The 25,518-nt window shown below is 42.7% G+C and overlaps 1 protein-coding gene across 2 annotated transcripts; it reads right to left on the bottom strand.

Annotated features, from left to right (window-relative positions):
- Positions 1-94: 94 nt before the first annotated feature.
- LOC139422886 (coronin-1C-A-like) lies at positions 95-25,114 on the bottom strand. 2 transcript variants are annotated; one of them, XM_071174332.1, is made up of 11 exons: positions 21,933-25,114; positions 16,213-16,412; positions 6,328-6,450; positions 5,385-5,514; positions 5,001-5,182; positions 3,176-3,295; positions 2,331-2,435; positions 2,069-2,214; positions 1,862-1,919; positions 1,433-1,678; positions 95-1,154 (listed from the first exon to the last, which is right to left on the bottom strand). In XM_071174332.1, exons 1-11 carry the CDS (start codon positions 25,027-25,029, stop codon positions 1,035-1,037), a joined length of 4,527 nt encoding a protein of 1,508 aa, XP_071030433.1. In that variant the 5' UTR covers positions 25,030-25,114; the 3' UTR covers positions 95-1,034. The 2 variants fall into 2 exon arrangements, with proteins under 2 accessions (XP_071030433.1, XP_071030434.1); XM_071174333.1 differs by lacking the exon at positions 21,933-25,114 and adding an exon at positions 20,350-20,660.
- Between the last annotated feature and the right edge of the window lie 404 nt (positions 25,115-25,518).

Here is a 25,518-nt window from a genome sequence, read left to right as displayed (position 1 = left end):
TATCAGACTGTGCATTGCTCTGCCGGTTTCAGTGTGTGAATCATTTAATTCAAGCCAGCAAGACAGACAGAGGTGAAAAAGGTAGAAAGAGAGGTTAGCGCAAACAAAGAATAAGGGATTTATTGTGGAGAAGACATTTCCATGTGTAAAATCTTTATTGCATGCACCTTACTACATGAACTAGATGGTTGAGTGAAAGAAATGCTGAGAGAGGTCCCTTTCCAATGCCACAATATGCACCGAAGTGGGTGACCTCAGAATGAGCCCCAATACCCTCCACAGCGTGACAGAGGCACCACTACATTTATGCCAGCGAGAGCTGCAGTTCACGCCATTGCCTGCCGACACCCCCACAGTTAAAATCTACACCCAGAAGAACTAACAATATCGTCAGACTTCCTTCACATTCAGTGACCTGATGCTTAATACGAGCAGCTGGCGTGGCGGAAAAAATCTGATATCTTTCTCTTTCTATTGCAACACTGTAACAGCTATAGTTGGTTCAAAGATAATTCTTCTCTTTGCCTAAATCATTCTATTACCCTATAGTCTGTAACTGGAATGCAAAACAGGAGAAAAGACAAAATAAATGAAAACCCACACCCACACAAACATTTTTTTGGCAGCACAAAAATCAAGGGAATATGGCAATACTGGTGGCTACATACGATTGTTGAGAGTATTGCAGTAAGTACAAACTTCCCATCAGAATGTTCTTGACCACAATTTAAAACAATAACAAAATGGTAAGACTTTTCAATCAACCAAAAAATGGCAGTTATTTAAATGCGTTTCATCCCCAGTAAAAAGGTGGACTATGAACTGCAACAGCTGTTTCTCTAAGTATTTTAGAGGTAAGTGTGAGGGGTAGACATGATAAAAAACAAAGTTCATCTTGGAATGTGTGCTTGGGATCGTCGCTGGGAAGATTCCAAGCGGAATGATGAAGCCGAATTCTCAAATTTTGGCAGTGACTGGCCCTGTTCACTCGATTATCTCCCAATCAATGAATGGTCCTGAGCGGGGGCTGAGTCTTAGATGGCGACCTTGGACATCTGGTCCTCCAGTTTGGCAATTCGACGGTCCTGTAGGGTGACGAGGTCCCTGAGCGACTTGACCTCTCGCAGTAGCTCCTCCAGTTTCCCTTCATTTTGCTGCAATAAAGCATAGAAAGGACAACCAGTTAAATAATGACAAGATATATTGTTTCACAAACCATTTGGTAGCTAAAATGACTTAACAGAAAATGTTCCAGTACTGTTCTGATATCAATTGTTGAGAATCAAATCTATTCACTGTGTTACTGCAGCTGATTTTCTTAGTTTATCTTAACACATCTTGTCTATTGCCTGTGTTAAAAGTACCGGTTTATTCACTATATTGTCTTAATATAGCTTGACAGTTGTTACTGAAAGTGTTCAGTCCTACTCACTATAGATGGATGTGGAGAGGCCTTGCTCTCGGCAGGCGAGGTGTTTGCTGCTTTCTTGGCTGGCTTGCCCTCCAAGACATTAGACTTCTTGACCACCTTGAGGTCGCGGTTCTTGCCGGGGACATAGCCGTTTTTCAGGGAGATCAGGATGGGCTCGCCGTTCTTCCCATCAAACCAGTCCTCCGCCTCGATGGCACAATCTGGTCCTGCTGTGTCCGGGTACAGGTCATCCTGGAACAGGTCCGACTGAATGTGTGGGACGGAGAGAAGGAAAGACAATGGTATCAGTTAGGACTGTACTCTAGTCAGTGGCTCTATTCTTAATATTGCCTGATTTGCCCGATTTGAACAACAATTGCACTCTTTTCTACAGCATCAACGTCTTAAATGTAAAAAAAAATATTCAAAGAGTAAAAGAAAGACACAAACCTTTCGGGGGACTGTCATAATGATTGGCTCACATTTTCTCTCATGTAGTTTATAAAACCTGCAAGTAAAATAGACAAAACATGATGAGGATGTACAGCCACAGAATCAAAGGCATTAGGACTGTTCTCTCAAATACTGCAACATGTCCTCCCTCTAATGGACAAAAGGAGAAGGTCTCAAAGCCATCACTGAGTGCATGGTTGTTACCTGGCAATCTCGCACTTGTTGACGTCCAGTCCTCGTTTGGGCATGTAGCCCATACCTCGCTGGGGCTCCTTGCTGGAGAAGGTGTTGAGGTAGTGCACGAATGGAGCCTCGTCTGTTATCTCAAAGTACCGGATGCTACTGTCACCCTGAACATAGGAGAGGTTACTGTTAAAACCTGTGAAATCCTCCCAGAAAGACCGAAGTCACACTAATCCTCTATTCAGATGGGAGACAACATCTCTAACAAGTATATCATCCTCACCTTCCCACACAGGTACACTATATTGGTGTCTGCATCATAGAAGGGCAGCAACACTCCATTACTGGTGTCCAGCTCGTGGACTGATATTGGCTCCTCCATGCTTTTCTGTCAACACAAAACATACATTTCATGTGGTTACTTTAACTATACATTCATGTACATACTACCTCAATTGGGCCGACCAAACAGTGCTCCCGCACATTGGCTAACCGGGCCATCTGCATTGTGTCCCACCAATCGCCAACCCCTCTTTTACGCTACAGCTACTCTCTGTTCATCATATATGCATAGTCACTTTAACCATATCTACATGTACATACTACCTCAATCAGCCTGACTAACCGGTGTCTGTATGTAGCCTCGCTACTTTTATAGCCTCGCTACTGTATATAGCCTGTCTTTATACTGTTGTTTGATTTCTTTACTTACCTATTGTTCACGTAACACCTTTCTTGCAGTATTGGTTAGAGCCTGTAAGCATTTCACTGTAAGGTTGCATTCATTCATGCACCTGTTGCATTCGGCACACGTGACAAAAACTTTGATTTGATTTAGATAAGGATTTGTGCATCTATGAGTGCATGAATGTCTGTCTGTATGTGTATACCAAATAATAATTTGGTGGGTGCTTATATTTGTCCTATTTTACACGTGTGAATTGAGAATGTGTATTTTTGCATATACCAACTCTCCCTGAGACACCCTCGGAGAGTGGGGTTCCAGCCAGGGTCTGCCACTTTTAACGGCGACCCTGGAGCAATTAGGGTTAAGTGCCTTGCGCATGGGCACATCGGCAGATTTCCATGTGTGTGTGTCCGTGTGGGTCTGGATGGGAGGTGACATACGGGGTTCCAGAGGGCTAGCTGCCGCTCGCTCATGCGGCTGAAGCCGGTGGTGAAGATGTTTCCGTCGGCTAGGAAGATGGCTCTCATGGGCCGTGCTCCATCGTGGGCCTTGTCCTTCTCCTGAAACACAACACGTCTATCACAGAGGATCGCATGTTTCAGCACCAATGACGTGTGCGTGTGTGTGTTTATGTGAGAGACAGTGCTACAAGAGTGATTATCAAGCCAAAATACAGTGTATTCACCCCCCTTAGCATTTTTCCTATTTTGTTGCCTTACAACCTGGAATTAAAATAGATTTTTTGGGGGGTTTGTATCATTTGATTTACACAATATGCCTTCCACTTTGAAGAGGCAAACTATATTTTATTGTGAAAGAGACAAGAAATGGGAAAAAAAAGAAAACGGTCAATACTTTGTAAAACCACACTTTGCAGCAATTACAGCTGCAAGTTTCTTGGGGTGTGTCTCTAAGCTTGGCACATCTAGCCACTGTGATTTTTGCCCATTCTTCAAGGTAAAACTGCTCCAGCTCCTTCAAGTTGGATGGGTTACGCTGGTGTACAGCAATCTTTAAGTCATTCCACAGTTTCTCAATTGGATTGAGGCCTGGGCTTTGACTAGGCCATTCCAAGACATTTAAATGTTTCCCCTTAAACCACTCAAGTGTTGTTTTAGCAGTATGCTTAGGGTCATTGTCCTGCTGGAAGGTGAACCTCCGCCCCACTCTCAAATGTCTGAGAGAAAAACATGTTTCCCTCAAGAATGTCCCTGCATTTAGCGCTACCCATTATTCCTTCAATTCTGACCAATTTCCCAGTCCCTGCTGATGAAAAACATCCCCACAGCATGATGCTGCCACCACCATGCTTTACTGTGGAGATGTTCTCGGGGTGATAAGAGGTGTTGGGTTTGTACCAGACAAAGCGTTTTCCTTGATGGCCAAAAAGCTCAATTTTAGTCTCATCTGACCAGAGTACCTCCTTCCATATGTTTGGGGAGTCTCCCACATTCCTTTTGGCGAACACCAAATGTGTTTGCTTGTTTTATTCTTTAAGCAATGGCTTTTTTGGCCACTCTTCCATAAAGCCCAGCTCTATGGAGTGTATGGCTTAAAGTAGTCCTATGGACAGATACTCCAATCTCCGCTGCAGAGCTTTGCAGCTCCTTCAGGGTTATCTTTGGTCTCTTTGTTGCCTCTCTGATCAATGCCTTCCTTGCCTGGTCTGTGAGTTTTGGTGGGCAGCCCTCTCTTGGCAGGTTTGTTGTGGTGCCATATTCTTTCATTTTTTTAATAATGGATATAATGGTGCTCCGTTGGATGTTCAAAGTTTCTGATATTTTTTTATAACCCAACCCTGACCTGTAGTTCTCCACAACTTTGTCCCTGACCTGTTTGGAGAGCTCCTTGGTCTTCACAGTGCCACATGCTTGGTGGTGCCCCTTGCTTAGTATTGTTGCAGACTCTGGGGCCCTTCAGAACAGGTGTATATATACTGAGATCAAGTGACAGATCATGTGACACTTAGATTGCACACAGATGAACTTTATTCAACTAATTATGTGACTTCTGAAGGTCATTGGTTGCACCAGATCTTATTTAGAGGCTTCATAGCAAAGTGGGTGAATACTTATGCACTCACCACTTTTCCGTTTCTTCTCCACCTCACCAATTTGGACTAATTTGTGTATGTCCATTGCATGAAATCCAAATAAAAATCAATTTAAATTACAGGTTGTAATGCAACGAAATAGGAAAAACGTCAAGGGGGGTGAATACTTTCACAAGGCACTGTATCTCCCCTAGAGTCCCCAGCCCACTCACAGCCACGATCTTCTCCTTGCGGGGGTCAATGACACGGATATTCTTGTCCTTGCAGGCGGTGCAGATGAGGGCTCCATTGCGGCTCCAGCAGGCGCTGAAGATGACGTCAGGGTGCATGTCCTCCAGCTGGATCATGGCCTCGCCCGTCCCCACGTTCCAGATGATGATCAGGTTGTCACAGCCTGGTGGGACAGACACAAATAAACTAGTTGAAATCCACATGCCACTGCCTCGTAGCAGAGTACAGTCCCACAGTAGAGTGGAAAATATATAAAATGCTGTGTATTCTGAGAGCTGTTGTGACAAATTAACTCCCCGCTGAAAGTGCCATACTCCTGCAGACACTATACTCGTGTGAGAGCAGGGTATTAAACCTGTATCTACCTGCACTCATGAGGACGTTCCGGGCCGTGGGGTGCCAAGTGACGATGCCCACCCTCTTCGAGTGCCCCTCCAACACCACCACAGGCTCAGCCAGCGGGGTGACCAGCCCATTCTCTGGGATCTGCCACACCTGGAGACAGCGAGAGATGAAGTTAGTCATGATGCCATTGCCTTCTACTTATTTATATCCATTTTCTCATTTATAACTACGGACATGAACAAATAGAGTTCAATTCTCCTCAACCCCTTGAGACAATCAGCCTTAGCTAGGTGTCAGTATACTATGGATGTGCTTGTCTAATGTTAGCAGGATGTACTAACAGTGTTTAGTCTCAGGATGGCAGCAGAGAGCTGATGGGGCAGAAACAAGGATGGGAAAGGAATAAGGTCTGCATAACATTTCATGTTTCACCTGCATAACATACGTTTCAGAGAGCAGGCCTTACTAACATGTTTTTGTATTCCATCTTTAAGGTCTATCATATAAAATACATTTAGATAAAATATTGTATGGACCCTTCTGTGGACTTGTCCGTCTCTTGCTGCAGACATTATTTATTTGTCTAAGACCAAATAAGGACACAAGACATTCTGATAGGATGACCTCACTGCCCCACCATCCACTTATGGCTGTGGATCCGATAACGCTATGACACATGCTTTGTGTACAGAGCACACCAGGGAGGCTAAGGTTGCAGCACTAGCATGTGCAGCACACTGACAGACCCAGACAGGGCTATTGATCATAGTCTTCTTAAGAGATGTCAGAGTTCACTGGAAAAAAAAATCTATAGGGATAAAGAGCTTTCCTTTTTTACATAAGGTGCATCCACAGAGTCCGAACATGTGTAGTAGGTAGGTTTTCATACCTGGGCCTAGACAGCATCTTGAACATAGGGTCACCATTTTAAAGATGTAAGCAGGGAAAACTGTCTGTATGTACCATGACTGTGCAGTCCTCTGAGCCGCTGGCGATGACATGGTCATTGTGAGGGCACCAGTCGATGTCCAGGACAGGACCCGTATGACCACATACTGTTGGGTAGGCCTTGTCTATGCGACCAGTCTGGAGAGAGAAAGAGGACATTCAGTATGACTGTTGGAGATCCGTAACAAAGACGGGAGAAACGATGAACTGTGAGCCCCCTAGTCCTACTGGCAAAGACCAAGGGTTGGCTTGTGAAGGAATAAAAATACAACATTAGGTTAAAAGGCATCTATATACATTTGAAGTCGGAAGTTTACATACACTTAGGTTGGAGTCATTAAAACTTGTTTTTCAACCACTCCACAAATTCCTTGTTAACAAACTATAGTTTTGGCAAGTCGGTTAGGACATCTACATTGTGCATGATACAAGTAATTTTTCCAACAATTGTTTAAACTTCTAATGGCTGCAGGGGCAGTACTGAGTAGCTTGGATGAAAGGTGCCCAGAGTCAATGGCCTGCTCCTCAGTCCCAGTTGCTAATATATGCATATTATTAATAGTATTGGATAGAAAACACTCTGGAGTTTCTAAAACGGTTTGAATGATGTCTGTGAGTATAACAGAACTCATATGGCTGGCAAAAACCTGAGAAGAAATCCAAACAGGAAGTGGAAATCTGAGGTTGGTCGATTTTCAACCCAGCCCCTATTGAATGCACAGTGGGATATGGATAAAGTTGCACTTCCTAAGGCTTCCACTAGATGTCAACTGTCTTTAGAAACTTGAATGAGGCTTCTACTGTGTGGTGGAGCCGGATGGGAGCAGTTTGAGTCAGTGGTCTGGCAGAGAGCCAGGTCCTGGTCATGCGCATTTCACATGATAGCGACCTGAGTTCCATGGCTTCTCTACAGACATAGGAATCCTCCGGTTGGAACTTTATTGAAGATTTATGATAACATCCTAAAGATTGATTCTATACTTAGTTTGACAAGTTTTTGTCCGACGTTTGGATGGACCTGCACAAGCGTTTGGATTTGTATACTAAACACGCTAACAAAAGTAGCTACTTGGACATAAATAATGGACATTATCGAACAAATCAAGCATTTATTGTGGAACTAGGATTCCTGGGAGTGCATTCTGATGAAGATCGTTAAAGGTAGGGGAATATTTATAATGTGATTTCTGTTGATAATTGTATTTATTTTCTGATCTTAGATTATTTCATGGTTTGCTTTTCCGTAAAGTTTTTTTGAAATCTGACACAGCAGTTGCATTAAGGAGAGGTATATCTATATTTTCATGTCTAACAATTGTATTTATCAACATTTATAATGAGTATTTCTGTAAAATGATGTGGCTCTCTGCAATATCACCGGATGTTTTTGGAACTAGTGAACGTAACGCGCCAATGTATATTGAGATTTTTTTATATAAATATGAACTTTATCCAACAAAACATACATGTATTGTGTAACATGAAGTCCTATGAGTGTCATCTGATGAAGATCAAAGGTTAGCGATTCATTTGATCTCTATTTGTGCTTTTTGTGACTCCTCTCTTTGGCTGGAAAAATGGCTGAATTATTCTGTGAGTTGGTGGTGACCTAACATAATCATTTGTGGTGCTTTCGCTGTAAACGCCTATTTGAAATCGGACACTGGTGGGATTAACAACAAGATTATCATTAAAACGGTATAAGATACATGTATGTTTGAGGAATTTAAATTTTGATAGGCTAAATAACATCATTTGAGTATATTGGAGGTGTACCTGTGGATGTATTTCAAGGCCTACCTTCAAACTCAGTGCCTCTTTGTTTGACATCATGGGAAAATCAAAAGAAAATTGTAGACCTCCACAAGTCTGGTTCATCCTTGGGAGCAACTTCCAAAACGCTTGAAGGTACCACGTTCGTCTGTACAATCAATAGTATGGAAGTATAAACACCATGGGACCACACAGCCGTCATACCGCTCCTAGAGATGAACGTACTTTGGTGCAAAAAGTGCAAATCAATCCCAGAACAACAGCAAAGGACGTTGTGAAGATGCTGGAGGAAACAGGCACAAAAGTATCTATATTCACAGTAAAACAAGTCCTATATCGACATAACCTGAAAGGCTGCTCAGCAAGGAAGAAGACACTGCTCCAAAACCGTCATAAAAAAGACAGACTACAGTATGCAACTGCACATGGGGACAAAGATCATACTTTTTGGAGAAATGTCCTCTGGTCTGATGAAACAAAAATAGAACTGCTTGGCCATAATGACCATCATTATGTTTGGAGGAAAGCCGAAGAACACCATCCCAACCGTGAAGCACAAGGGTGGCAGCATCATGTTGTGGAGGTGTTTTGCTGCAGGAGGGATTGGTGCACTTCACAAAATAGATGGCATCATGAGGTAGGAAAATTATGTGGATATATTGAAGCAACATGTCAAGACATCAGTCAGGAAGTTAAAGCTTGGTTGCAAATGGGTCTTCCAAATAGACAATGACCCCAAGCATACTTCCAAAGTTGTGGCAAAATGGCTTAAGGACAACAAAGTGAAGGTATTAGAGTGGCCATCACAAAGCACTGACCTCAGTCCCATTGAAAATTTGTGGGCAGAACTGAAAAAACGTGGCCTACAAACCTGACTCAGTTACACCAGCTCTGTCAGGAGGAATGGACCAAAATTCACCTAACTTATTTTTGGAAGCTTGTGGAAGGCTACCTGAAATGTTTGACCAAAGTTTAAATTGTTTAAGGCAATGCTACCAAATACTAATTGAGTGTATGTAAACTTCTGACCCACTGGGAATATGATGAAAAAAATAAAAGCTGGCCTCTCTCATCTTTTTAAGTGGGAGAACTTGCACAATTGGTGGCTGACTAAATACTTGCAGTAGATTGCAACTCCGCCCCCTTTGGCAGTTCTATCTTGTCGGAAAATGTTATATTTAGGGAAATGTCAGGATTTTTGGTGGCCTTCCTAAGCCAGGATTCAGACATGGCTAGGACATCCGGGTTGGTGGAGCATGCTACAGCAGTGGATAAAACAAACTTAGGGAGGCGGTTTCTAATGTTAACATGTATGAAACCAAAAACCAGAGAGGTTTTGTCTCTAGAGGCACCATTTAAGACAGGTGCAGTCACCGCATGTGTGTGTGTGGGGGGGTGAACAAAAGGGCATGTTGAGCAGGGCTGGAGGCTCTACAGTGAAATAAGACAAAAATCACTAACCAAAACAGCAATAGACAAGGCATATTTACATTAGGGAGAGGCATGTGTAGCCGAGTGATCATAGGGTCCAGTGAGTAGCTAGGTGAGCTGGAGGCACGGCGATACAGACAGCTAGCAGGCCGGGGCTAGCAGATGGGCCTCAGGAGGACGTCGCAATGGGAGAGCCTGCTGAAACCCCCCGGACGGTGATGTCGGCAGACCAGTCGTGATGGATCGGCTGGGCTCCATGTCGGCAGCAAAGGGTCCAGGCCAGGCCAATTGGCAAAAGAGGCATTGAAGTCTGATGGATCTCTTCGGCTAGCCGGGAGCTGGGCCTAGATCCAGGCTAACTGGTGCTTGCTTCAGGACAGAGACATTAGCCAGGAGTAGCCACTCGGATAGCAGCTAGCTAGCTGCGATTATCCGGAGTAAAGGTTCAAAGCTTGCGGTAGGAATCTGGAGATGCGGTAGAGAAAAGCAGTCCGATATGCTCTGGGTTGATATCGTGCTGTGCAGACTGGCAGGAATTTGACCAGGCTGAGGCTGGCAGATGTCAGAGTTAACGGTGATTACCGCTAGCAGTGGCTAACTGACTTCTAGTGAGTAGCTAGTTGGCTGGCATGCTTCTGAAGGGGGTTCCGTTTCTAAAGTATAAAAAATAGCAGATCCATAACACATTGGGTGAGGCGGGTTGCAGGAGTGTATGTCGGAACTAGAAGCACAAGCATTTCGCTACACTCGCATTAACATCTGCTAACCATGTGTATGTGACAAATAAAATTTGATTTGATTTGATGTTCAGTCCATAGATGGAAATTGAGATTAAAAATATTAAAAACATATTTGAAATACACTGCTCAAAAAAATAAAGGGAACACTAAAATAACACATCCTAGATATGAATGAATGAAATATTCTAATTAAATATTTTTCTCTTTACATAGTTGAATGTGCTGACAACAAAATCACACAAAAATGATCAATGGAAACCAAATTTATCAACCCATGGAGGTCTGGATTTGGAGTCACACAAAATTAAAGTGGAAAACCACACTACAGGCTGATCCAACTTTGATGTCATGTCCTTAAAACAAGTCAAAATGAGGCTCAGTAGTGTGTGTGGCCTCCACGTGCCTGTATGACCTCCCTACAACGCCTGGGCATGCTCCTGATGAGGTGGCGGATGGTCTCCTGAGGGATCTCCTCCCAGACCTGGACTAAAGCATCCTCTAGACCTGACGTTTGGCATTCATGCCAAAGAGTTCAATCTTGGTTTCATCAGACCAGAGAATCTTGTTTTTCATGGTCTGAGCAGGCCATGGTTTGTAGGTGCTTTTTGGCAAACTCCAAGTGGGCTGTCATGTGCCTTTTACTGAGGAGTGGCTTCCGTCTGGCCACTCTACCATAAAGGCCTGATTGGTGGAGTCCTGCAGAGATTGTTGTCCTTCTGGAAGTTTCTCCCATCTCCACAGAGGAACTCTAGAGCTCTGTCAGAGTGACCATCAGGTTCTTGGTCACCTCCCTGACCAAGGTCCTTCTCCCTGATTGCTCAGTTTGGCTGGGCGGCCTGCTCTAGGAAGAGTCTTGGTGGTTCCAAACTTCTTCCATTTAAGAATGATGGAGGTCACTGTTCTTAGTGACCTTCAATGCTGCAGACATTTACCCAGATCTGTGCCTCGACACCACCCTGTCTCAGAGCTCTACGGACAATTTCTTCAACCTCATGTCCAATCAATTGAATTTACCACAAGTGGACTTCAATCAAGTTGTAGAACCATAAATGATGATCAATGGAAACAGGATGCACCCGAGCTCAATTTCGAGTCTCATAGCAAAGGGTCTGAATACTTATGTAAATAAGGCATTTGTATATTTTTTTTTGCAAAAAAAAAAAAAAAAAGTTTTCTTTGTCAATTTGGGGTATTGTGTGCAGATCGCTGAGCATTTTTAAATGTCTTTAATCCATTTTATAATAAGGCTGTAACGTATCAAAAATGTGGGAAAAGTCACGGAGTATTAATACTTTCCAAGGCACTGTAGATCATTTGTTGTTCATGTACATGCCTGGCATTTCTTAACTATTACTTTCTTCCAGTACCATTCATTCATATTCTTTACGATCATCAAAAACCCAAGGCAGGACTATACATTGAGCGTACAAAACATTAGGAACACCTTTCTAATATCGAGTACAAAACAGCCTCAATTCGTCAGGGCATGGACTCTACAAGGTATCGAACGCATTCCACAGGGATGCTGGCCCATGTTGACTCCAATGCTTCCCACAGTTGTGCCAAGCTGGCTGGGTGTCCTTTGGGTGGTGGACCATTGATACAGAAATCAAACTGTTTAGCATGAAAAATCCAGCAGCTTTGCAGTTCTTGACACAAACCGGTGCACCTGCATGGCACCTACCACCATAACCCGTTCAAAAAGGCACTTAAATCTTTTGTCTTGCCCATTCACACTCTGAATGGCATACATACACAATCCATGTCTCAATTGTCTCAAGGCTTAGAGATCCTTCTTTAACCTGTCTCCTCCCCTTCATCTACACTGACTGAAGTGGATTTAACAAGTGACATCAATAAGGGATCATAGCTGTCACCTGGATTCACCTAGTCGGACTATGTCATGTAAAGAGCGAGAGTTCCTAATGTTTTGTACATGGTTATTTACAAACTCTGCAGGTTAACATTCCTAAAAAAAGACCATTAATTTATAAATGACTATGAATTCGGAGGGCTAAAATTATTAAATATTAAAGCATTGAACCTCTCATTAAAGGCTTCAGTCATACAAAAGTTATACTTAAATCCGAACTGGTTCTCCTGCAGATTAGTAAAAATGTCTCATCCTATGATCAAAAAGGGCCTTTTCCCATTTATTCAGATTACAACCTCTTACTTCTTTCAAAACGAAATAATCTCCAAAATAGGTCTACTTTTAATACAAACTGCAGTTTAATCCACCAGAAAAGACAAAACAAATACACTAATTGATTAAAAAAAAAACATTATCTTTGGAAAAATATATAATCTTTGTAAATGATATCATAATTAGAACCGGGGGAGTTGTCACACATGCAGCTAACAAAATATATAAGGAAATGTCTGCTCTATCCAAAATTACAACTAACTGATTACTGTAAAATGGAGGCAAGAGGGAGGGGAGAAGGTAAAAAATGTGTTTGTCGGCCCTGCACTAAAGACCAAAATATACTGAACTAAAACACAATACGCAACAATGTTAAACATTTTACTGAATTACAGTTCATATACAGGAAAATCTGTCAATTAATTTATTTAAATCAGGCCCGAATCTATGTATTTCACATGACTGGCAATACAGACACGCATCTGTTGGTAACAGATAAAAAGTTTTTTAGGGGCGTGAATCAGAAAACCAGTCAGTATCTGATGTGAGCACCATTTGGCTCATGCAGTGCGACACATCTCCTTCGCATATAGAGTTTATCAGGCTGTTGGTTAAATCCCGTAGAATGTTGTCCCACTCCTGTTCAACGGCTGTGTGAAGTTGCTGGATATTGGCGGGAACTGAAACACGCTGTCGTACACGTCAATCCAGATCATCCCAAACGTGCTTAGTGGGTGACAGGTCTGGTGAGTATGCAGGCCATGGACGAACTGACAGCTTCCAGGAATTGTGTACAGATCCTTGCGACATGAGGTGATGGCAGCAGATGAATGGCACGACCATGAGCCTCAGGATCTCGTTGCGGTATCTCTGTGCATTCAAATTGCCATAGAGACAATCCAATTGCCATTGATAAACCGCTCCCCCACACAATGATATACAAGTGGTCTGTGGTAGAGGTCGACCGATTAATCGGAATGGCCGATTAATTAGGGCCAATTTCAAGTTTTCATAACAATCATAAATCTGTAATTTTGGATGCCGATTTAGCCATTAAATATATATATATATTTTTTACACCTCTATTCAATCTTTATTTAACTAGGCAAGTCAGTTAAGAACACATTTTTATTTTCAATGACGACCTAGGAACGGTGGGTTAACTGCCTTGTTCAGGGGCAGAACAACAGATTTTTACCTTAGGGTAAAAACCTTAGGGTTAACTAGTCCAACGCTCTAACCACCTGCCTCACGAGGAGCCCGCCTGTTACGCGAATGCAGTAAGAAGCAAAGGTAAGTTGCTAGCTAGCATTAAACTTAATCAATCATAATCACTAGTTATAACTACACATGGTTGATGATATTACTAGTTTATCTAGCGTGTCCTGCGTTGCATATAATTGATGCAGTGCGCATTCGCGAAAAAGGACTGTCGTTGCTCCAACGTGTACCTAACCATAAACACCAATGCCTTTCTTAAAATCAATACACAGAAGTATATATTTTTAAACCTGCATATTTAGCTAAAAGAAATCCAGGTTAGCAGGCAATATTAACCAGGTGAAAGTGTCACTTCTCTTGCGTTCATTGCACGCAGAATCAGGGTATGAGCAACAGTTTGGGCCGCCTGGCTCATTGCGAACTAATTTGCCAGAATTGTACGTAATTATGACATAACATTGAAGGTTGTGCAATGTAACAGGAATTTTTAGACTGATGGATGCCACCCGTTAGATAAAATATGGAATGGTTCCGTATTTCACTGAAAGAATAAACATCTTGTTTTCGAGATGATAGTTTCCGGATTCGACCATATTAATGGTCATATTAATATAATTAAGTCTATGATTTGATAGAGCAGTTTGACTGAGCAACGGTAGGCACACCAGCAGGCTCATAAGCATTCATTCAAACAGCACTTTCATGCGTTTTGCCAGCAGCTCTGCTGTTTATGACTTCAAGCCTATCAACTCCCGAGATTAGGCTGGTGTAACCGATGTGATGTGAAATGGCTAGCTAGTTAGCGGGGTGCGCGCTAATAGCATTTCAAACGTCACTCGCTTTGAGACTTGGAGTAGTTGTTCCCCTTGCTCTGCATGCTTCGAGGGTGGCTGTTGTCGTTGTGTTCCTGGTTCGAGCCCAGGTAGGAGCGAGGAGAGGTACAGAAGCTATACTGTTACACTGGTAATACTAAAGTACCTATAAGAACATCCAATAGTCAAAGGTATATGAAATACAAATGGTATAGAGAGAAATAGTCCTATAATAACTACAACCTAAAACTTCTTACCTGGGAATATTGAAGACTCATGTTAAAAGGAACCACCTGCTTTCATATGTTCTCATGTTCTGAGCAAGGAACTTAAACGTTAGCTTTCTTACATAGCACATATTGCACTTTTACTTTCTTCCCCAACACTTTGTTTTTGCATTATTTAAACCAAATTGAACATGTTTCATTACTTATTTGAGCCTAAATTGATTTTATTTATGTATTATATTAAGTTAAAATAAGTGTTCATTCAGTATTGTTGTAATTGTCATTATTACAAATACATTTTAAAAATTGTCCGATTAATCGGTATAGGCTTTTTTTGTCCTCCAATAATCGGTATTGGCGTTGAAAAATCATAATCGGTCGACCTCTAGTCTGCGGTTGTGAGGCCGGTTGAACATACTACCAAATTCTCGAAAACGACATTGGAGGCGGCTTATTGTAGAGAAATTAACATTAAATTATCTGGCAACAGCTCTGGTGGACATTAATGCAGTGAGCACGCCAATTGCATGATCCCTCAAAATTGGATACATCTGTGGCATTGTGTGACAAAACTGCACATTTTAGAGTGGCCTTTTATTTCCCCCAGCACAAGGTGCACCTGTGTAACAATCAAGCTTCTTAATATGCCACACCTGTCAGGTATATGGATTATCATGGCAAAGGAGAAATGCTGACTAACAGGGATGTAAACAACTTTGTGAACATAATTTGAGATAAAATAAGCTTTTTGTGTATTTGTAAAATTTCTGGGATATTTTATTTCAGCTCATGACCAACACTTTACATATTGTGTTTATATTTTAGGAGCACGAGCGTGCCTAGAAAAAGTAAGGATTCTAGCTTTAATCTCTCAAATATTTTTCATTTTGCTCCTAAATTTATTTGCGTGCGCCTACATTTTTCAAAATAGGCGCACAAAGGTCAGTGTAGAGCCCTGTGCAGCCTGAAATGGCTGGACAACCATATATGGTCAAACCTGCTGATAACAGCTGCAAGCTCTTGGGTACTGAATAGAGGAAAGAGAGGCTGTTCACACACCTCCCCTATACACCCCAACAACACCCGCTCTCTAGTCAGCCTGATCAATCCCCGGCATATTCACTTTTCTGTCACAAAAATTAAACCACTTAGAAATGTTGTTATCTAAAACCCATTCAGTTACAGCACTATAGTCCTGAAATTGTTGGTCTTTCAAAAGGTGGCCAAGCCCATTTGCACTGATACTAAAGTGCACCCTCACATTCTGCTAAACAGATAATGAATTGATTGGCACATATACATATCCAGCATAGTAAAATAGCATAGTAATTTAATTTTGTTATCTCATTTCCATGATTGCATATAGGCTCTGTCAGTAACCAAAAACGTAGGAAATAACAAATAATCAAATCACACCGAAACAGAATGGAGCGATTGAATGTAACTAATACTGAGATCTAGGCCAACAGTGAGAAGAAGTGTTCGAAGCCTGATGAGACAGAAGAAGCCATGATGCTGCCTAGTTGGCTGGCTGATAGTGACACACTCACCTTTAGCAGAGGGAGGACAAGGAAGGCTCCGCCCCCACTGGCCTCGATGATGATGGCGACGAATTTTGGGTTGACGGCACAGAAGGAGCTGTCCCATGTGACCCGGGAGACGCGGATGTCATCATAGCACTGGTCGTTCTTCAGCGCCTGGCCAAAGACATGACGGAACTTACTCGCTCGCACCACTCGCCTGAACATATCTGCCATCAGAAGGAGAGACAGACAGGGAGAGATGTCAGACAGATGCTAGAACAGGGTTACTAAGGGCATAAAGTTAACAGCGTACTAAAGGCAACAGATAGTGACACAGTTTATGACAGACCTCTCAGTAGCTACTTTAAAACACTTCAGCAGCACTAGTTCACATGTATTTGTTCATTACAAATTTCAAATGTATCTTTAGACCCCCTCTTATGAGTGTACATTATACTAAAAACAAACTGGTGTGGTCATTGTTCACTACCCAAATTGATGCTCAGTTGATGTGAAGCCACTCCAGACAGAACACATTAAAAGCTTAATGGGACATTGCCATTGACTAATTAATGTCTCATAACATACCCATCTCTGCCTCAAATGGTAGACCAGGGCTAAGCTAAGCTGTCCCAAGCTCGATGGCAGAGCTGTCAGAAGAGGCAGACGTTGTAGATGTCTACTTTTCTGTGCATCTGATCAAACAAGGTGCTGGCTGAGTTTGTGTGTATGAACTATGAACCTAGGATTATTATTTTTTTAACCATTATTTAACTAGGCAAGTCAGTTAAGAACAAATGACAGCCTAGGAACAGTGGGTTAACTGCCTTGTTCAGGGGCAGAACAGGTTTTTACCAGCTCGGATATTCGATCGTACAACCTTTCGGTTACTAGTCTAACGCTCTAACCACTAGGCTACCTGCCGCATTAGCCTAATAGTTATTTTGACAAACTTTCTTATTAGCCTACTTAGCCAGCCTTTATTCACATTTCCCAAATGTTCACTTTGGCAGGCTAAATGTTGGTGTAAGCTGGCCAAAAAGTTTGACAAGTGAGCTCAATTTAGCTAGCGTATTGGTTGGTTTCCAAACAAAACAGATGATAGATTCCCATCACGCCTCACAGGGAGCAGGCTCCAATCAGAGGAGCTGACCCTACTGCAGGAAGAACTTAATCAATTACAGTTCAGCATCAAAGGCTTCTTTGTATCGGTCTCCCATAGCCCCGAACAGAAAGCAGTGCATAGCCACAATACAGCACCGAAAAATATAAAACTTTGACCTGGTGGATCCTCTTGAGGAGTGTGCAGTAGGCATTTTGCCAGTGTGCCACCCATGTAAAAACATGAATTATTGTTGGCATTTGGATTGAATAATTGTTGATCCTCCCACCATACTTCATATGGAATGTTGTTTTTTGATGAGTGATGGTTTCCTGCAGACATAGCGTTGTTTCCTTAACAGGAAGTGGATGCAGAAGTTCTATCCTTCCTTTAGCCCATGCGCATGGCAGACTGTGATAATAGACGAGATTATAAGGAATAGGACAGCACAAATGTCCGCCATCAGAGTCATTCTACTAGTATTATTAACTAGTGATTGTGGGGGGCAACATGTTTTCAGCACTTTTATTTCAATTACATATCAAAACTCTTTCTCATGCTCTCTCTAGTCTCTCTGCAGCAGAAATATAGTGAGCAATATGTTTGGAACATCAAATTGCAATACATATATAAAACTGTGAGAATCATAATACATATCGTATCGGCACATCATAGCGTGAGATCCCAGACAATTCCCAGCACTAGTATTAACCCACATGCTGCTACCTTCAACATCTATTCAGAATGTTCACTGATGGCCTCGCAATCTTGTAAGGATAACCAGAATGTAGTGAATAGCCCATCAATTGACCCGATGTAAGCACTGGGTAGAATCTGATAGTTTGTTGTTGGGGTCTCCGTACTCTCATTTTGAATGGTAGTACAGACAGAAAGAACTGGTCTAAAATAACACAGAAGCTGACCCTGTGGTGAAGAGATAAATCAGAGAATACTACATGCTGAGGGAAGAGATAGTCTTTTAGTCATAAAAGTGTTTAATCAGTCGTTTTTATTAAGGAGCTGGTACATGTATCATTGGGCTGTCCTCGCTCTAGAGCTACGGAGTTACATTCTTCTGACTGAGCTCAACCAAGCCCATCTCCCAACGTATAAAGTATACTCAGGTCATGGGTTTGCATCCTTCTGAAGAAATGGGGCCAGTGACTGAAACATCTGCCTAGCAAATAACACTATTTATTTATATATATTTCATATAAATCAAATTAGCCAAAACATAGGCAAGCATCCATTTGTCCTGAAGACCCTTCTAGTCACACATCGATCCCTCTCGGAGCAGGAACCGCAGCAAGACCCATCTCCCCTGGATCAAATATCCTCCTGGGTCAAAGCCTTGGGTACAGGACATAAACCATTCCTATGATACTGTGGCTATTTGACCACAGCCTGCATCACTACAACTGCACCATGCAGCCAGAGAAGGACATGCAGGGGTTGAAAAACAGAACACGATGGTCCATTATTGGAACTGGCTGACAGACTTAACTGTGACATATTGTAAAACTGTCAGCCAGTTCTAGTGTCAAATATATTCAGCTGCTAAACAGAGGTGGGTCATGTATTTTCTCACCCCTGATAGAATGTAGATAAATGTCTAAGTGCAACTAAACCCATAGAAACTGATCATGATCAATTTATACGAGCAATGCAAAACATTTGCTATAGTAAGCCCTAGGTATTGTGAGGTAGACCATATGACAATATTATGTAATAAAATGTATGCATTCGTGTTCAAAATGATGACAATTGTGGTCAGTCAATGGTAGGCCATATGCTTACTCTTTCCTGGCAAGAAAAGAGGTGCAGTAGACAGACTGATAACTCTAGTCTCAGATTGAACTGCGACAACACCACAGTGGCATCTATTATCAGTGTATGACCTACTAGACTGGATATCATTGGACACACAATTGACTGCCACAGACTACCGTATTTACATGCACTATTTTTGTGCAACGCTAGTGTGCGGGAAGCCAGAAGTTAAATAAAATTCAATTTCAACCTACTGGGTTGGGCAGGATGGTTGGTCATTATGAGGGGGGGGGGGGGGGGGGGGGGGGGCAGGGAATTTGAGACAAAATATCTAAAGGATCCTATTATTAAACAGGCTTTCCAAACGTGGGTATTTTGTAGACCCACTTCCTATCTGCTTACCTCATGTCAAAACAAGTTATTCCTTTTTTGTCCACATATTATAGCGCATGTGCAGAACTTTTATTTTGACATGAGGTAATCAGGAGAAGAGGTGGGTCTACAACAGACCAGCTTTGGAAAGTCTGTTTAATAATATGTTCCTTTAAATATTTTGTATCACATTTCCCCATCATAATGACCAAGCCTCCTGCCCACTGGCACAGTACATTTAAATTGAATTGTATTTAACTTCTGGCTTCACGCGGACTGTTTTTGTGCAACCCAATACAATTGAAATCAACGCTAGTGTATTTAAATACACCCGCGTTGTTAACAGCAGCTACCAGATAATGTAGCTAGCGATCTAAGCAACGTGTAACGTTAGCTAGCTATTATTGAATTAACTAGATGACTGGGTCCTGTAGGTTACTGTAATCTGTATGCTTCTGATTGATACAGGTGATTGGTCAAAGCAGAAATTGACGTACAGTGTAATAATAAACCAACAGATTTGACCATAGAGCATAGCTAGGCAGGCTACTCTTGATTCCATACGCTAAAGGTGGCCATGCATTGTGTGGCTAGCAAAAATGCTAGCTACTTCCCTATGTGCAATTCATTAGTAATAATTTTCAAAGGCAGATCATCACCCAGGAGGATAAATGATAGGTTAACAAGACTTGCTAAAGCGATGTCTAAGGAATGTATCGATAAAGACACTCATGAATTGACTATTTACTACTATCGGCTAGAATTTTGAGCATGATAGACATCGCCAGTGAGCTATTATAACAAAAGTGCATATTTTATCCATGGCTCAGGCTGTTACCATTCATTAACGGTGCACAGCCGGGTTGGTTAGCTAGCAGCAAGATGTTTACTGCAAATACAGAGCGGTCTATTTTCCTTACCTCCTAAATCTATGCGAAATTTTCCGTGAAAGCGAGGTAATCAATATGAACACATGAATATGGTATTTTAGCCCTCGTCCGTTACGATTTTCCCTTGTTACACTCGTTTAGCCGTTCGAGTATTCTTCTTTCCCTCCAGACTGTAATTCTATGAACCGGAAGCAACGCCCTGTTCCATCCCCGCCTCTTACATACGAGGAATTTTAGGATAACAATTGTCTTATTTATATGATAAAGATACCGTTTTATTATTTTTTTTATTATCTCCATTGAAAATTATTAAGTGAGTCTATGAAAGCATCACCAACACTGTCATAAGTAGGCTTATAATAATAATGTTTAGTGCGCCTGTAAGTGGTGATTCTGAGAATGGCAAGGCAGGCAGCTCCACATTATAAAAAATAAATAAAAATCCCCCCAGTTTACCACATTTCTCAGATGTTTGCGCCTGTTCAATGTACATTTGTTCAATAGAATCCCACAGGGGAGGTGTCATAATACCCAAAGGGGATTTTAGAAACACTTAAAATAAGGGCTGTGTTTCGTGTAGGCTTACCCTGGCGTGATGTTTTGCTAACCATGTAAATCTCTCTCGGACAAGGTGACTTTTATCAATATATTCGTCTCTATTTACTCTTAAGATTTGAAAATGCTAATTAGCATCAAACTAGACATCATGCAAAACGTTAAATCCCTGCAAGCTCCTGCACGTCACCTCTAGCTGATATCTTTGCCAGCAGGTAATGTGTCAATTTAAAACTTGCACAAGACAGTTCACAGGGGGGGGGGGGGGGGGATGGGGTAAATACATATATTGATAAAAGTAATCTTGTCCTAGAGAAAAGAGTACAATAATGTGCCATTATTTTCAAGAAAAACAATACTCAGTTATCAGATGTCACACCAAGGTAAGCCTACACAAAACACAGACCTATTTTAAGTGTTTCTAAAATCCCCTATGGGAAAAATGAATGGTGGAAAAACAATTGGAACCATTTCCCTGTTTGACCTCTAGGTTTTATGGGTTTTATGACTCATACTGTGGTACTCTATTACATTTACATTTTAGTAATTTAGCAGATGCTCTTATACGGAGTGACTTACAGTAGTGAGTACATACTCTCTGTGTACTTTTTTTCATTCTGGTCCCAAATGGGAAACGAACCCACAACCCTAGTGTTGCAAGCAATCATGCTCTATGAACTGATCCACACGGGACACAGGACTGTTCTATCTACAGTACGACTGAACCCAAAGGCCTGACTAACACATTCTCATGCGTACAGTACGCTCCATAGTTACAAAGGACAAGTATGACTCACTGACTTGCAAGCAATGCTCAAAACCAGACTGCAATAGCTTTTTACAACTCAAGATCCTCACATGGCTGTGTGTGTGTTTGTGTGTGAGAGAGAGAAAGAGACACACACACACACAGATAGAGGGAGGGAGGAAGTAAGAGAGGGAGGGAGGAAGTAAGGGAGGGAGAAAATAAAGAGAGAAAGAAAGAAAGAAACAGAAGGGAGGGAGACATAAATAAAGAGACAGCCAGAGAGAGTATTTGATCCAAAGCACTTTATTACCTTTTTTGGGTTCAGGCTTTGTCTCTGGTGGTTTTTCAGCAGGCTTCTTAGTGAAATCGAAGGCCTTCTTTATCTGTGATACTTTCAGGCTCTGCATCTGTGATACTTTCAGGCTCTGGCCCAGGTCCACAGCCCCGTCAATGGACTTGGCCATGAGAGGTTCTGTCCGCTCTGCGTGCCTGATCATGGACTTGGCCATGAAGCGTTCTGTCTGGTCTGCATGCCTGATCATGGACTTGGCCATGAGGGGGTCTGTCTGGTCTGCATGCCTGATTCTCTGGTGCATCTGGTTGGTCTCCTTTATGAGCTCAGCCACAGGCCTGTATGTCTCAGTTTCAAGCTCAGCCACAGATTCGTGATCGGTAGGCTCACCAAGACCACTATGGATTCTGTGGTCACCAAGGTTCTTCCAACGGACATCTGTGCTGACCGTGTCAGGTTGGGGTTCAGGGTCATCATCTTCATCTTCCATCCTCTCACACAAGGACAGTTCTAGTTCTCGTATCTCCTCGTCATCTGAAGGCCAAGCTATGTCCTCTGAGATTGGAACTGTTTCTAATGGAACAAATGGCTTTTGGGGCTTTTTGGGTACAGGAGGTGGTGGGCCTTTGAGTTTAGCCTGCTTTTCCAAAAAAGGTCGTCCGTCCAACATGTCAAGTTGTTTTGGTTTCTCCTCTTCCGCAGCAAGTTTCACCATTCTTGCCCAAGCATCAAAATCTATGATATTTCTATACTTTTCCTCTCTAGTTGGTGCCCTTTGTTGTTGTGAAAAATCATCCAATGAATCAAAATGATCTGGTGTGTACATGTTGGATGGTACAGTGTAAGAAGAACCTGTGTCATCCCATAACACACACATATCCCGAGAAGCTGTGTCGCAAGTATTTCCTTTGCTGACTTGATGTGGTTGTCTCCTCTTCTTCTTTTCCTCTTTGTGATGATAATCATCACCTCTTTTCTGTTCATCCATAGAGCTTGTTTTTGTAGCTGGAATCTTAAAGGGATTTTGGGGCTTTTTTGGGACAGGTGGAGGAGGCCCCTTCAGCTTAGGCCTCTCTACTGGAACAGATGGATCTATAGAGGCACCTGTTGTTCTGTCCTCTGTCTGGGTGAAATTCATACTGTTGTTATGTTGTGTTGGCACTGCGCTCGCCATCTCCCTCTCAGGCAGAAGGTGAGTGATGGGTGGTGGGGTGGTGACATGAGTGTAACAGACAGGTTCTCTCTCCCTCTGCATGGGAACAACCTGTCTCTGCCCATCACTATCCTCTAGCTTTGGCACAGAGAGAGGAGGGGAGGGAATCACATTGCATTGTTCTAATGAGTCATCAGCTAAATGTTGATGGTTGGAGATGGAGGTGCATGTGTCAGGGGAAGAGGATACTGGTTTTGCTTTTCCAGTATAAGTTGTAGTCTGCTGTTGTAAGGAGACACTTCCATCATTGCTCTCTACATTATCAAACTGTGAATGAATAGATTTTATTGTTTGTCTTTTGTCTGTACCTTTGGCGTTTGGCCTTGGTGGGGGCTGAGGAGGATGTGGTGGTTTTGTATTTCCTGGGACACCTGTTGAAGGTGACATGTGTAGTTCAGGTTCACACTGGTTTGACTCACATGGCCCAATCCTGTTGTCTGTGACACAGTCTCTTTTTACTTCCCTTTTCTGTGTGTCTTTCACCTGTGGATGCTCATCTGGGGCTGTGGCCTGCTCTTTCTCAGTTTGTGAACCACTCTTAACTGGATTTGTCTTTTCCCAGCGTTTGTCCGGCTTCATTTTTGTGTTAAGCGCAATTAATGCTTCTGTTTTCTCATCAAGCTCTTCCTCTATATTCAATAGGACAAAATCCTTATGAGTGCAGTCTATATCATCATAGAATGTATTATTTATATCAGTTGACTTGGAATTGGCATGAGTTGATTCAATACTCAAGAGGTCTGGTTCTTTGCCTTGAATGCCCGTTTTGAGATCACAAACTGCAGTAATTCCAGACTCATTCTCCGAAATAGCTTTGACGGCTTCAGTTCGTTCAGCCTTCTTTGGGGGACACCCGATGCCCGCCGGTTCAGCTAAATGTGGATCTGCTCTTTCCGAACAGTCTGTTTGTGAACGTGAGGTTTGTGCCTCGCAACCACTGCTGCCTTTACCGGAAAGAACACAATAAGTGTTTACAGTGCTGCTTGTATCCTCATCCCATGTTACTTGTGTTTTGCTTGTTTCGGTGCCCAAAGATGAGGCTGTCTGTGATTCCTGCTGTTTCTTTCCGCTATGAAGTCTGTCTTCACTGAGCCTCAGATCATCCACAGCAGAATAAACGTTCCTCTGTGGGTCAGTAGGCAACATTGGAAGGTCTTGAGGTTTATCCACACTAGCGGCAGAAGTCGTATCCTCCTCCACTATTATTTTTACAGAAGGCTGTTTCTTTTCCTTCTCGTTGTCCCTGCTATCAGCGATCGCGCTGCTCACATCACACGATAACCCCGATTCATCCTTCTCCAGAAGTACAAAGACCTCCTTGGTAGGTTCTGAGATCAAGTCCTCTGTGTTAGACCTATCTGTCATATCCTCTGTATCTGAGTCTCTGTGCCCACCACCAGCAGGGCATTTACTCATCACTTGTGCTTCCATTGTAGCTCCTGTCCCAGTATTCACCCTTTTCTTACTATCCACAGCTTTCTTCTTGGGCTCTGAGCACTGTGTGCTCCTCTCAGAGCTCAGGATACATTCTGGCATATCTGTATTATGTGTGACAGCCCTGTCTTCTCTGTCCCCTCCCTCATTCCCTCCCCCCATGGTCAAAGGGCTCTGTTCTTCGCCTAGAGCGGGGCTCATTGGCTCCTTAATGAGGGTGTTTGTCAGGGCAGGGGTCGCAGTGAGCTCATCGTCTCCCTGCTCAGTGGCCAGGCTGCTGCTGACAATCAGTTGCTCTGCTATCCCATAGCTCCCAGTCCCAGCGCTACGACAACCGCTGCCCTGTTCACTGGGCTCCAACTGTGCCTTAAGGCCCTCTTCTCCCCCCTGCTTCGACTGCTCTCCTCCATTGTAGGCATTTGTTGAGACTCCTTCCTTTTCCAACCCTTTGTTCAGTTTCTGACCCATTCGTTGTTGTTCTTTTTTTTCTCTATAGGAGAAGAGAGATACACGTCAAGACACAACAGTGGTCAAGGAACGACTCGGAGTGAACAGTAGCATGCTGCTTGCGTATCTCTTAATTTGACATAAGGCCTTTTGCCAAGCCTCTCCCTGTCTGACTCACTCACCCCGTCCGTACCTCTCGCTCATTTTCCATATTTCTGTATCTAAATAGATGATAGGAATAAAATAATTTACCCCCCCCCCCCCCCCCCCCCCCCCCCTCTCCAGTTAACTATTTCTATCCCTCCTCATTCTGTCCTGCTGGAATGTTGTGGCGCTATAATTAAAGTGGCTCTCACTGCTGCCGGTGAGTCACATGCCAGGGCCAAAAAGGAAACAGGACAACTGGGATAATAGATCAGTCACCAGCCTGATGCCAAGGTCACACACTGAGGGCTGTTTGGAACATGAACAGAACAAAACTGATGTCCATTTCCCATTGAAAATGAATCA

Source organism: Oncorhynchus clarkii, chromosome 12 (assembly GCF_045791955.1).
Source record: "Oncorhynchus clarkii lewisi isolate Uvic-CL-2024 chromosome 12, UVic_Ocla_1.0, whole genome shotgun sequence".
NCBI lineage: Eukaryota > Metazoa > Chordata > Actinopteri > Salmoniformes > Salmonidae > Oncorhynchus > Oncorhynchus clarkii.
The sequence above is the reverse complement of the archived record's forward strand: the minus strand, read 5'-3'. Positions and strand labels throughout refer to the sequence as shown.

Bases quoted from the DNA above. Each gene is read 5' to 3' on its own strand.
- LOC139422886 (XM_071174332.1), bottom strand. From the start codon at position 25,029: ATGGGTCAGAAACTGAACAAAGGGTTGGAAAAGGAAGGAGTCTCAACA. The intron at 6,451-16,212 runs GTGAGTGTGTCA...TTCTCTCTCCAG, and splicing joins TTGTCCTCCCTCTGCTAAAG to ACTGGTCGCATAGACAAGGC. The intron at 5,183-5,384 runs GTAGATACAGGT...CTGTCCCACCAG, and splicing joins GAACGTCCTCATGAGTGCAG to GCTGTGACAACCTGATCATC.